The sequence below is a fragment of the Ranitomeya variabilis genome, chromosome 6 (genome assembly GCF_051348905.1).
Source record: "Ranitomeya variabilis isolate aRanVar5 chromosome 6, aRanVar5.hap1, whole genome shotgun sequence".
NCBI lineage: Eukaryota > Metazoa > Chordata > Amphibia > Anura > Dendrobatidae > Ranitomeya > Ranitomeya variabilis.
In genome coordinates, this window is record NC_135237.1 from 35,626,818 (window position 1) to 35,640,511 (window position 13,694).

Genomic DNA, 13,694 nt, shown 5'->3' on the forward strand with positions numbered 1-13,694 from the left:
ACATCCACAAGAATGTCACACAGGTGCCGTCAGATACTATGTGAAGGAAGAGCCGCTGTGAAGTGTCGGCAGACAGCAGATGATTGACAATTTCTTCCTGAGGATACAGAAAACGTGTAGCTGGCTGAATTTTTGCAGTCATATTTTTTTCTGACAATTTTCAAAACTTTACACCCCCCCCCCCCCCACACACACAAAAAACAAACAAAAAAAAAAAAAAAAAACCACACACACACACAACAGGAAAAATATAATTATAAGATCAAAATACATTTTTATTTTAATCACAAGTTGCATATATTGCTTATATTATTATTATAACTATATTTTCATTTTAGATTTACCGTATTTTATATTTTACATAAACGCTGCTTTTATTTTAAGGATTTTTTTATTTTCATTTTACATTTTCATTGAATATTTTAAAGTTTTACTTTCATTTAAATTTTTTTGTATTAAATATATAAAATATCTAAAAAAAAAAAAAAAGTGACGCAACATTAAAATTTAATGTAAAATAATGGCAAATCTGTCACTGACGAGACAGATAGATGAGGGGTAGACGACCGGTCACAGGGCCTCAGCTGTTAGCTGGCAAAGCCCAATAGGATTTTAATGTTCTGTAATGGCTGGTTAGTCTGGTCTTTCTGAATTGATAGCCCCCATTCTAGATCTAATTTTTGCAATTAGTAATTTTGCTAAATACTGATATTCAGTATTAATATTATATTGTCTATAGATGTATAGTTAAAGATAATGTGTCACTTGCTATAAATTCATGTTTTGTTTTTTTTTTTACCCCGGTCTAAATGCTCCTGAGCCAGGCGATGTTTTTCTTTTGTTCCTGCTCCTCTCCGTTCCTGAGATATGACCTGGTCTTCCCTGTATATAAATCTATTCCTGTTCCGAGTGGGCGTGGTCCTCCAGAAACGCCCACAAAGAGCTGAAGATCACACCCACTTGGCTAACAAGACTAGATTTATGTACAGGGAAGAGAGGGCCATATCTCGGGAATGGAGAGGAGTAGGAACAAAAGAAAAACAACGCCGGATTCAGGAGAACATCGGGAGTCACACCTGAGAAAATAATTACATATTTATGGCACGTGACAGGTCCTCTTTAAGGAATGAAACCGCACCCCTGGAGGCCAAAGGCTAGAAAAATTATGGTGTATTCCTTGAGACATCCTAAAATTAGGTGCATTAAAAAGTTAATGAAAACACCTGATCATGTTCCTGGAACATTCAAGGTTTTCTTCTTACCCTTGGTCTCTAAAATTCTGATTTGGGAATATCTGGTTACAGGTAGTAAGTTGCATGCAACTTTGCAATGACAGATCGCAATGTAAGTCATGTGACTTGACTGCCACGAGAGGTTGCGACTTCCAGCGTGCAGAAAAGCCAAGACCGATAAACTTGCTTTAATACAAAATTCATCCAATTTGCCCTTATTTCTCTTAAACCGATCCTGCTGAGATATACAAGAAGAAAAAATAAAAAAATAAAAAAATAAAATCAACCAACATCTTTATCTCCCTACCTACATACAGACAATGGATGCCTGCAAAAAAAAATTTCAATAAAATATTGAAACACAATAAGGGAGCTGTATCTTCTATTTAACTCCTTCTCTTTTGCTTTGCATCATTTTTGATCCATTCTCCCCACTGTAGATGAAGGAGTGTTTCATACAATTGTGTTTTTTCTTCCTTTTTTTCTTTTTTTTTTACTACTCTAATTAAAAGGCAAAATTAAAATACGTTGCTTCGAGCTATTGTTGCACTTTTTGCCTTTGTTTACTTTTATAGGCAATACCCATTGTGTTTAAATAAAAAAAAAAAAAAAATTAATAAAAAAAAAATTAAAAGTTTCGCCATCTGTACATGCGAATCCATGGAGAGAATGAAACAGCTGACAGTGTGCCAGCAAAGAGTTAACGCAAGCTGTATCGCCTTACAAATGAACGTCCTTCTCTCGGCGCGCCGCGCAACGCCAGCTGGTGTTTAATACCCCTCCACCCTTTTAAATATCAGAATCGATCCGGCGCTGCACATTTGTAAGGATGACCACGCTGCTGCACTTTACTACAACGATGGAGGATACATACGCGAGAGGAATCATTTTGGTTACATAGGACTGCACATTATATATTTGATTTCCTAAATATGGGTGACAATACATGGGAAAGGGCTCGAAATAGCACCACACTTGTAAGCAGGCAGAGTGTGGTATTGCAGATCAGCCCCCGTTTAATTAGCTGCAATACTCGCCCATAGAATGGAGAAGCTTGTGTTTCACTTACTCACTAGAGATCAGTGAATCAAATTAGTTACAACTTTCATCCCAAAACGTTGGATTCGCCTGAATCTGACATTTTTTGGGGGGGATTAGATTAATCCAGCAGGCCACCAATTTGTTTGATTCTTTAGAGGGTGGGGAAAGGGAATATATAAATTAAATTAAAAAAAAACAAAAAAAAACACTCATACTCACCTGAACTCACGTATTCTGCCGCCTCCCCCACAGCCCCAGTCCTCCAGGACTGTCTTTTTTTTTTCTTTAAATTCTGTTGTTCTGTTCCGGTGCTGAGGCCTGTGATTGCACTCATGGATGCAAGCATAACTATCTGATGAGCCCCGATGCAAAATTTGGACCTGAGCCCACTCCCTCACCACACACAAGACCCCCTGCATGTTGATCAGATGTATGGTCCCTTGTAGTTGTCTCCCCCCCATTATGTAGTAATGTCCCCGATCCTGGTATATATGTCCCTCAACCTGGCCCCATCCTAGTATAGATGTCCTCCATCCTGGTATACACAGAGGGGGAAATAAGTATTTGATCCCTTGCTGATTTTGTAAGTTTGCCCACTGACAAACACATGAACAGTCTATAATTTTAAGGGTAGGTTAATTTTAACATTGAGAGATACAATATCAAAAATAAAATCCAGAAAAATCACATTGTATCAATTATATAAATTTATTTGCATTTTGCAGTGAGAAATAAGTATTTGATCCCTCTGGAAAACAAGACTTAATACTTGGTGGTAAAACCCTTGTTGGCAAGCACAGCAGTCAGACGTTTTTTGTAGTTGATGATGAGGTTTGCGCACATGTCAGGAGGAATTTTGCTCCACTCCTCTTTGCAGATCATCTCTAAATCATTAAGATTTTGAGGCTGTCGCTTGGCAACTCGGAGCTTCAACTCCATAAGTTTTCTATGGTAATAAGGTCTGGAGACTGGCTAGGCCACTCCATGACCTTGATGTGCTTCTTTTTGAGCCACTCCTTTGCCTTGGCTGTATGTTTTGGCTCACTGTCTTGCTGGAAGACCCAGTCATGACCCATTTTTAGTATCCTGGCGAAGGGAAGGAGGTTGTCCTTCAACCGGCAGCGTCTTGATAAATATGGGTCTCAGTGTGTACATACACGAATATGCACACCACATTTGAAACTCAGCCAAAACCATCAAGTTTTTCAACCAAAAGGAGTTTCAGGAAACTCTGGAGTTGTTTTTTTCCTGAAGCATCTTTTGTGGGGGGGTTTAAGTCCATTTCTGAGCCTTTTTTTCCCTGACAGTTTTAGCCAAAGGTAACTTTTTGGAGGGTTTTCCCCATGTTTTTTTCATATAGAATCCATTTTTGAACTTATTTTAGGGGCTAAAAAAAGCCATTGTTTGCACATAGCCACTAATTTTAAAGCAAAAAAGACAGTAAAACACTCCAAAAAAATCTCCAGTTGTCTTACAGGCATCTTGTGAGCTTTCCCACTGACTTTTACTGTTACAGTGGGTACAGAAAGTATTCAGACCCCTTTAAATTTTTCACTCTGTTTCATTGCAGCCATTTTGTAAATTTAAAAAAGTTTTTTTTCTCATTAATGTACACTCTGCACCCCATCTTGACTGAAAAAAAAAAAAATGTAGAAATTTTTGGAAATTTATTATCAAAGAAAAACTGAAATATCACATGGTCATAAGTATTCAGCCCCTTTGCTCAGACACTCATATTTAAGTGACATGCTGTCCATTTCCTTGTGATCCTCCTTGAGATGGTTCTACTCCTTTATTGGAGGCCAGCTGTGTGTAATTAAACTGATAGGTGTGCGCCTTTCCAAATCAAGTCCTGTCTATATAAGACCTCACAGCTCACAGCGCATGTCAGACCAAATGAGAATCATGAGGTCAAAGGAACTGGCCAAGGAGCTCAGAGACAGAATTGTGGCAAGGCACAGATCTGGCCAAGGTTACAACAGAATTTCTGCAGTACTCAAGGTTCCTAAGAGCACAGTGGCCTCCATAATCCTTAAATGGAAGAAGTTTGTGACCACCAGAAGTCTTCCTAGACCTGGCCGTCCAGCCAAACTGAGCAATCATGGGAGAAGAGCTTTGGTGAGAGAGGTAAAGAAGAACCCCAAGATCACTGTGGCTGATGCAGTAGGGAGATCGGAGAAAGTAGTTCCACAAAGTCAACTATCACTGCAACCCTCCACCAGTCGGGCCTTTATGGCAGAGTGGCCCGACGGAAGCCTCTCCTCAGTGCAAGACATATGAAAGCCCGCATAGAGTTTGCTAAAAAAACATGAAGGACTCCCAGACTATGAGAAACAAGAATCTCTGGTCTGATGAGACGAAGACAGACCTTTTTGGTGATAATTCTAAGCAGTATGTGTGGAGAAAACCAGACACTGCTCATCACCTGCCCAATACAATCCCAACAGTGAAACATGGTGGTGGCAGCATCATGCTATGGGGGTGTTTTTCAGCTGCAGGGACAGGACGACTAGTCGTCAGTGAAGGAAACATGAATGCGACCAAGTGCAGAGATATCCTGGATGAAAACCTCTTTCAGAGTGCTCTGGACCTCAGACTTGGCCGAAGGTTCACCTTCCAACAAGACAATGACCCTAAGCACACAGCTAAAATAACAAAGGAGTGGCTTCAGAACAACTCTGTGACCATTCTTGACCGGCCCAGCCAGAGCCCTGACCTAAACCCAACTGACCTTCTCTGGAGAGACCTGAAAATGGCGTCCACCAACGTTCACCATCCAACCTGAGAGAACTGGAGAGGATCTGCAAGGAAGAATGGCCGAGGATCCCCAAATCCAGGGGTGAAAAACTTGTTGCATCATTCCCAAGAAGATTCATGGCTGTACTAGCTCAAAATGGGCTTCTCCTCAATACTGAGCAAATGGGCTGAATACTTATGACCATGTGATATTTCAGTTTTTCGTTTTCAATAAATTTGCAAAAATTACTACATTTGTTATTTTTTCAGTCAGGATGGGGTGCAACGTTTACATTAATGAGAAAAAAAATTAACTTTTTTGAATTTACCAAATGGCTGCAATGAAACAAAGAGTGAAAAATTGAAAGGGGTCTGAATACTTTCCGTACCCACTGTAAGTACAGAGTGTCTTATGAACGGAAAATGCCAGATGCATGGACACATCACTTCTTTTAACCACTTGGCGTTTTTATTAACCTGAAGCGGTTATATGTTCAAAAGCCAGAACATGTGCACAGTGATTTTATGTAGAAATGCTATGTTCATTCTTTTGAGCTTTTTCAGACAGGTTTTTCAGGCGATTTTTGCTGACGGGTTTTATTTTATTTTTGTAATCATTTAACCAGTGCTTTTCTGGATTTTTTTTTTTTGCTTTTTAAAGACATTCAACAATGAAGAAACCACTAGCTGTTTTTCAAGCAAAACGCTCAAAGTAGTCACCTGAACATCTTTTGATCTTTGCCATTGACTTCTATTGTAAAGTACAGAGCGTCTCCAGAGAGAAAACACCTGAACTATGGTCGGGCCGCTCCATTGTCGGTCGGGTCACCGAACACGTGGACAGCAACTCATTTTTACCTAGAAAGGTTCATTCTCTTCAGGAGAGTAGACGAACGGGGACCTGGGTGGAGTAGACGACATTGACCCGTTGGCGATAAAAACCTTGTCTGGCGGCTGTCAGATGGGGACGCTTCTTGAGACACTTTTATAAGGACACAAACAATGGCTGCCCTAACAACTAGATAAGGCTCATTCCCAAATAATCCAGCTGTAGAGGGCAGCCTGATGTAGCAGAGCTGAATTGGTCAGGGAACCGTTTCTTCTCTACGCTGTGATGATGGCTGACAAGACTCACATGACCCCCGTCACATGACCCCCCCGTCACATGACCGGGGGGGGGGGGCCCACAGTGTCTGAACAGCCCGGGGCCCTGGCTACCCTTAAGCCACCCCTGCTGACAACACTATAGGTTTTTCCTAAATCTTATGGAAAGTCACTGAGGACGCATTGAGGAGAATTGTAGCAGAGCCGAGTCTGTCATGCAGCACATCTGACCATAACGAACCTAATCAGCAGAGTCGTCAACTCCTATTCTAATAAAAGTTCCTGACAATGATGACCCAACTATAGCCATACAGACACATCAGAAGACAACATGGACGTGGGTCACAAAACCTCTGCTACAGATAATAAGGGAGATGTCAATGGAGCAGTTGCCCATGGCAACCAATTTGATTGAGGCCTTTGAGGAAAAACAGGAAGTGGAACACAACGGGTAACCGAGGGCGACTACTCCACTTTCCTTTGTGACAGTTTGGATACACGGCCCCTCCCTCAGATTAGAACATTTGTCTCGGTACGGCAGACATAATGGGGCAGATCGATCAAAAAATGTCTACAAGAAAAACTCTTTGTTGTCCATAGCAACCAATCACAGCGCAGCTTTCATTTTAACAGAGCTGTTTACAAGATGAAAGCTGAGCTCTGATTGGTTGCTATGGACAACAAAGACAGTTTTAAGAAATCATCACGTCTAGGATCGCCGTCATGGCCGGAGGGCTAATGATTACGGTCAGGGCTATAGCTTGGAATAAAATACATTTCAAGGAACATTTATGAGGCGGTCGCCAGTTTTACAATGCATTTCGCATAGGTTCTGATAGTGATCCACATTGCAGCAATAATAGGACTGCGACTCTTTAAGAGGAACTGAAAACTTTTCCAGGGTATTTGGAGCATGTACCAGATCACACAGGAAGTGGTAAAACAAGGAATGTCTCCAGATATGAAGTCACCAGAGAGATCCCACTACATAATGCGGAATAAACAGAGAATTGTCAGGATCGGTTCATAATACACGTATCAATGCAGCAGAGCCGAGTGTGTCAGGGGCAGCTGGGATCATGATGAAGCAGAGCTAAGATTATCGAGGGCTATGATCATTATATGGGGTCACTATGCAGAAGAAGGCTATGCTCAACATGCAGATGTAGCAGAGCCAAAATGCAGATGTAGCAGAGTCAAGCCAGTCCTGTGTGGTGTTTATGGTGAGAAAAGAGGACGGAGCTTGATATAAGGGGTGAATATATAGAGGCAGCAGATAGGAACTTGTCATGTAAGCAGATAAAGCAGAGCTGCACGGTGTAATACAGTACATGGGCGATATGCAGAGATGAGCTTGTCATTTGTAGTTGATAAGGCAGAGCTGAAATTGGTGAAAGAAAAGGAAAATGTATATGTTTGCGTATATATTTCTGGGTTATATGCAGAGGTGCACTTGTCATATGTGGGCAATATATTCCGATACTGCCTAGATGAGCTTGTCATATGCAGATAAAGCAGAGCTGAGCTAAGTATAAAGTACATGGGATATCTGCAGAGATGAGCTAGTCATGTGTGGTCAATATGCAGAAAAAGTAAAGAGCAGTTTGTCATTTGCAGATGAAACAGAGCTTGTCCTATGCTGAAACAACACAGATGAGCTTGTGGTATATGCAGAGCTGAACTAATTATTATACACTGTGTGCGTGCGTGTTTTAGGCAGATGCAGCAGAGTGGAGCCTGTCATATATGCACAGCAGGATTAGCTGGTTTCAGGTGCACCAAATACATACTTGTCCTATGTAGTCTCATTGCAGAGTAAACAGGGCTAAACTGGTCATAGGTTATCATCAGCAGAATCAAGCTGGTCATGTGTAGTCTATGTGCAGATGAAGCAGAGCCAAGACCATTGGATATGGTCAGTATGCCGCTATGGCAGAGCCAAGTTTGTCACATGTAATGTATGGGAAGATAAACTAGAGCGCTGCATGTTATGGAGGAGCAGCAGAGAGGAGTTTGTCATATATACAAATAAAGCAGAGCTACTAGGATGGTTTGTGTTCTGTATATAAGAGCAGCAGAGATGAGCTGGCCATGTATACAAGTGTATATACAGGAGCAACAGAGATGTGCTTGTCATGTACACTAATATCCAGCTTTTAGCTCTGCTTTCTGTGTATTATATGCAGGAGCAGCAGAGAGGATGTTGTCCTGTACATAGTAAAAGCAGAACTGCCTTGTCATAGGTGGCCAATATGCAGATAAAGCAGAGCTAATCTGGTTATAGGTGCATCATCTTATGATATGATATGATATAAGAAGCAGAGATGAGCTTGTCATACAGTCTGCGGTCTATTTGCATATAATGCAGAGAAACTTGTTATCTGTGGTCAATATGCAGATGAAGCAGAGCCAATCTGGTTACAATGTGGGTTGTATGCAGGAGCAGAAGAGATGAGCTTGTCATATATGCAAATCACTATGCAGATGAAGCAGAGCTAATCAGGTTATGTGTGAGAAACAGAGCTGAGCTGGTCATGCAGTATGTGACTATACAGCAGAGCCAAACTGATCATATGCAGATTCAGTGGGTAGAGAAGAGGAGTTTGTCACATAGTATGTGGTCTACCTGCATACAAAGCCTAGCTCAGGGTAGATATGCAGATAAAGTAGAGCTAACCTGGTTAGTGGGGATTGTATGCAGGAGCTACACAGATAAGCCTGCAATACAGTATGTGGTGCACACATCCAGCTCTGCTACATCTGCAGCCCTCAGCCATCCCTCCACTGTGCATGTCAGCAGATCCAGTCTCCAGTGCACAGAAACATCTGCTCTGCTGCATACCAAAGAGCCTGCTGCCCAAAAGAAAGTTCTGCTCCCTCCACGCAGAGCTGCAGCTTGTCCCCCAGAGCGGCCCATCACCACTTACCTATCCTGCTGAAGCTCTCTGACAAAGTTCTTCTCAACTTTTTCATCTTGCTCAGCTTCTGAGTGGGCTGAGGTTCAATCATGTCACACATTTAGATGGCAGGCTCCTTGTCCCAAACTGCAGCAGGAAATAATAAGAATAATCCCCAGATACAATGTAGCTAGGAGCTGTGTTCCCTCCTTGGATCTTCAGCCAGTAACAAAAAAAAAAAAAAAAAGCAGCAGAGACTTTAGGTTTTGCACTGCTGTGCCCAGAGGATCTGACTCATTTTTGGATCTGTTTTGCAAAAAGCAAAAAAAAAAAATAAAAAAATAGAAAAAATAATATTTAAGAAAATATTGCTACAATAGTTTGTGTATTTGTAAACAAAAATCCAAGGAAGTGCAAGAGGAGTTTGCAAAGGGGGTAAATGATCAGGATGCAGGGAAGCCCTGGTGGACATGCAGCAGCTTTGGTTGGTCCTTCTGCAGCTTCTTAGACAGCCCAGTTCTGTGTCTGAGCTCTGTTCTGTCCCACCCCTGGCTTCGTCATTGTAGTGTTTATATTCTTAGCAGGCTGATGAAGCACATCCAGGATGGGGCTTTTAACTACAGAGGAAAGGGTATTTGCTCTGTGGTCTCAGCCTGTACAATGGGGATTGTCATAGCTCAGGGGAGCCATCTAGTGGTGGTTATAGGTAAACGCAGCTCCTAACTTGTGCAGTAAATCACCATTATGGAGCTCAGCTGTGAGAACAGCACTAGGTCTATCAGGATTTTGATGAGCCTTCATTATAGCATTGCATTAAAATGGAGATGTGGTCATCTTACATTTAATTGAGTTAGTGGATGATCAATATAATGCAGGAGTCACCGAGTGGAACTGAATAAACCTATTTCTGGGTAGGCTTTCCACATGGGTCCAATTAAAATTAAAAAAAAGGGGGATACCGATATGTGATCTTACCTACAAGTCAGCAGATAGCAATCAATCCTTATGTTCCAAAGAGTCAAACTGCTTACAAAATAATGGAGAAAAATAATACAATTTATCGATGTTGTAAAGCAAATGGATCAGGCAGTTCATTATAGGTTGAGAGCGCCTGGGGCAAGACAAGTACTTTGCATCACCTAATCCATGGATAATTAGCATTCCTTTTTGAAAATATAAAGTTATACATATATTTTTTTTCTTTTTATTACATTTTTGTGTTTTTTTTGTAAGGTAGCTATTTTATTACCCTATCCCTAGCACTGTTCCTTAGTCTAGTAATCAGTAGCATAACTAGAGAGTCCCATGGTCTCCAGTGCAAAATTTGGACCAGGACCCCAACCTCCATATTGGTCAGATTTATGAGCATTGCTAGCGGTCTAGATCCTATAAAGACATACATGTTCACCCTCCATGTAGTAATGCCCCCATCCTGGCACCTTCCTGTAAGTGTCCCCAGTCCTGGTCCCTTTCTGTAATAATGTCCCATGTCCTGGGCCCCTTTCTGTAATAATGTCCCCTGTCCTGGGCCCCTTTCTGTAATAATGTCCCCTGTCCCGGCCCTTCTCTGTAATAATGTTGTTCTTTCTGTCCCCTTTCTGTAATAATTTTCCCCATCTTGGCCTGTATCCTGCAACATTTTCCCTTATCCTGAGCCCCCTTCCTGGTATAATGTGCCCATTCTGGGCCCTTTCATCTTAGAATGTCCCCAGTCCTAGGCCTTTTATAAGGTTCCCCATCCTGGGAACGTTCCTGGGTTAATAATCACCTTCCTGGTAAAATGTCCCCCATTATGGGCCCATACCTGGTATAATGCCCCACATCCTGGCCCCCTCCTGTAACAATGTCCCCCATCCAGGTATAATATCCCCCATTATGAGTCCCTTCCTGGAATAATGCCCCCATCTTGAGCCTGTTCCTGGTAGACTGTTCTCCTTCCTGGACACCTTCATGGTATAATGTCCCGCATCCTCAGAGTGTTTGTATTGTACTTGATAAATGCCTATAACAGGTCAAAAAATTGTATCTATGGCGGAATTAAGCATCTTTATTTTCTTCACCTGGAATGGACGCTGTTCCCATTTTTCTGATTGTTGATAGTGTAATGTCCTCTATTCTGGGAACCTTCCTAGTAGAATGTCCCCCCATCCTGGGCCTGTTCCTGGTGTAATATCCTCCATTCTGGGCACCTTCCTGGCAGAATGTCCTCCATCCTGAGCCTGTTCCTGGTGTAATGTCCTCCATTCTGGGCACCTTCCTGGTAGAATGTCCCCCATTCTGAGCCTGTTCCTGGTGTAATCTCCTCCATTCTGGGCACCTTCCTGGAATAATGTCCCCATTCTGAGCCTGTTCCTGGTGTAATGTCCTCCATTCTGGACACCTTCCTAGTAGAATGTCCCCCATCCTGAGCCTGTTCCTGGTGTAATATCCTCCATTCTGGGCACCTTCCTAGTAGAATGTCTCCCATCCTGGGCCTGTTCCTGGTGTAATGTCCTCCATTCTGGGCACCTTCCTGGTAGAATGTCCCCCATCCTGAGCCTGTTCCTGGTGTAATGTCCTCCATTCTGGACACCTTCCTAGTAGAATATCCCCCATCCTGAGCCTGTTCCTGGTATAATGTCCTCTATTCTGGGCACCTTCCTGGTAGAATGTCCCCCATCCTGAGCCTGTTCCTGGTGTAATATCCTCCATTCTGGGCACCTTCCTGGTAGAATGTCTCCCATCCTGAGCCTGTTCCTGGTGTAATGTCCTCCATTCTGGACACCTTCCTGGTAGAATGTCCCCCATCCTGAGCCTGTTCCTGGTGTAATGTCCTCCATTCTGGGCACCTTCCTAATAGAATGTCTCCCATCCTGGGCCTGTTCCTGGTGTAATGTCCTCCATTCTGGGCATCTTCCTGGTAGAATGTCCCCCATTCTGAGCCTGTTCCTGGTGTAATGTCCTCCATTCTGGGCACCTTCCTGGTAGAATGTCCCCCATTCTGAGCCTGTTCCTGGTGTAATGTCCTCCATTCTGGGCACCTTCCTGGTAGAATGTCCCCCATTCTGAGCCTGTTCCTGGTGTAATGTCCTCCATTCTGGGCACCTTCCTGGTAGAATGTCCCCCATTCTGAGCCTGTTCCTGGTGTAATGTCCTCCATTCTGGGCACCTTCCTGGTAGAATGTCCCCCATTCTGAGCCTGTTCCTGGTGTAATATCCTCCATTCTGGACACCTTCCTAGTAGAATGTCCCCCATCCTGGGCCTGTTCCTGGTGTAATGTCCTCTATTCTGGGCACCTTCCTGGTAGAATGTCTCCCATCCTGAGCCTGTTCCTGGTGTAATGTCCTCTATTCTGGGCACCTTCCTGGTAGAATGTCCCCCATCCTGAGCCTGTTCCTGGTGTAATATCCTCCATTCTGGACACCTTCCTGGTAGAATGTCCCCCATCCTGAGCCTGTTCCTGGTGTAATATCCTCCATTCTGGACACCTTCCTAGTAGAATGTCCCCCATCCTGAGCCTGTTCCTGGTATAATGTCCTCCATTCTGGACACCTTCCTAGTAGAATGTCTCCCATCCTGAGCCTGTTCCTGGTGTAATGTCCTCCATTCTGGGCACCTTCCTAGTAGAATGTCCCCATCCTGGGCCTGTTCCTGGTGTAATGTCCTCCATTCTGGGCACCTTCCTGGTAGAATGTCCCCCATCCTGAGCCTGTTCCTGGTGTAATGTCCTCCATTCTGGGCACCTTCCTGGTAGAATGTCCCCCATCCTGAGCCTGTTCCTGGTGTAATGTCCTCCATTCTGGACACCTTCCTGGTAGAATGTCCCCCATCCTGAGCCTGTTCCTGGTGTAATGTCCTCCATTCTGGGCACCTTCCTAATAGAATGTCTCCCATCCTGGGCCTGTTCCTGGTGTAATGTCCTCCATTCTGGGCATCTTTCTGGTAGAATGTCCCCCATTCTGAGCCTGTTCCTGGTGTAATGTCCTCCATTCTGGGCACCTTCCTGGTAGAATGTCCCCCATTCTGAGCCTGTTCCTGGTGTAATGTCCTCCATTCTGGGCACCTTCCTGGTAGAATGTCCCCCATTCTGAGCCTGTTCCTGGTGTAATGTCCTCCATTCTGGGCACCTTCCTGGTAGAATGTCCCCCATTCTGAGCCTGTTCCTGGTGTAATGTCCTCCATTCTGGGCACCTTCCTGGTAGAATGTCCCCCATTCTGAGCCTGTTCCTGGTGTAATGTCCTCCATTCTGGGCACCTTCCTGGTAGAATGTCCTCCATCCTGGGCCTGTTCCTGGTGTAATGTCCTCCATTCTGGGCACCTTCCTGGTAGAATGTCCCCCATTCTGAGCCTGTTCCTGGTATAATGTCCTCCATTCTGGGCACCTTCCTGGTAGAATGTCCCCCATTCTGAGCCTGTTCCTGGTGTAATGTCCTCCATTCTGGGCACCTTCCTAGTAGAATGTCCTCCATCCTGGGCCTGTTCCTGGTATAATGTCCTCCATTCTGGGCACCTTCCTGGTAGAATGTCCCCCATTCTGAGCCTGTTCCTGGTATAATGTCCTCCATTCTGCCCCCCATCCTGCTACAATGCCTACTAACCCTAGTCTGAACCGTAGTTAGGGTTAGAAAGAGTATCTAAAACTTAATATTACAATTTTATGATTTATATATATATATATATATATATATATATATATATATATA

At 43.4% G+C, this 13,694-nt stretch overlaps 1 protein-coding gene across 3 annotated transcripts in view; it reads right to left on the reverse strand.

Moving 5' to 3' along the window:
- CDK14 (cyclin dependent kinase 14) overlaps positions 1 to 9,708 on the reverse strand; it is a 484,203-nt gene extending 474,495 nt beyond the window's left edge. The window contains exon 1 of one of the 3 annotated variants that reach the window (XM_077268230.1): positions 9,041 to 9,708. In XM_077268230.1, the coding sequence (XP_077124345.1) occupies positions 9,041 to 9,131 (91 nt within the window). In that variant the 5' untranslated portion in view covers positions 9,132 to 9,708. The remainder of the gene's footprint in view (positions 1 to 9,040) is intronic. The other 2 variants (XM_077268229.1, XM_077268228.1) reach the window with 2 other exon arrangements.
- Between the last annotated feature and the right edge of the window lie 3,986 nt (positions 9,709 to 13,694).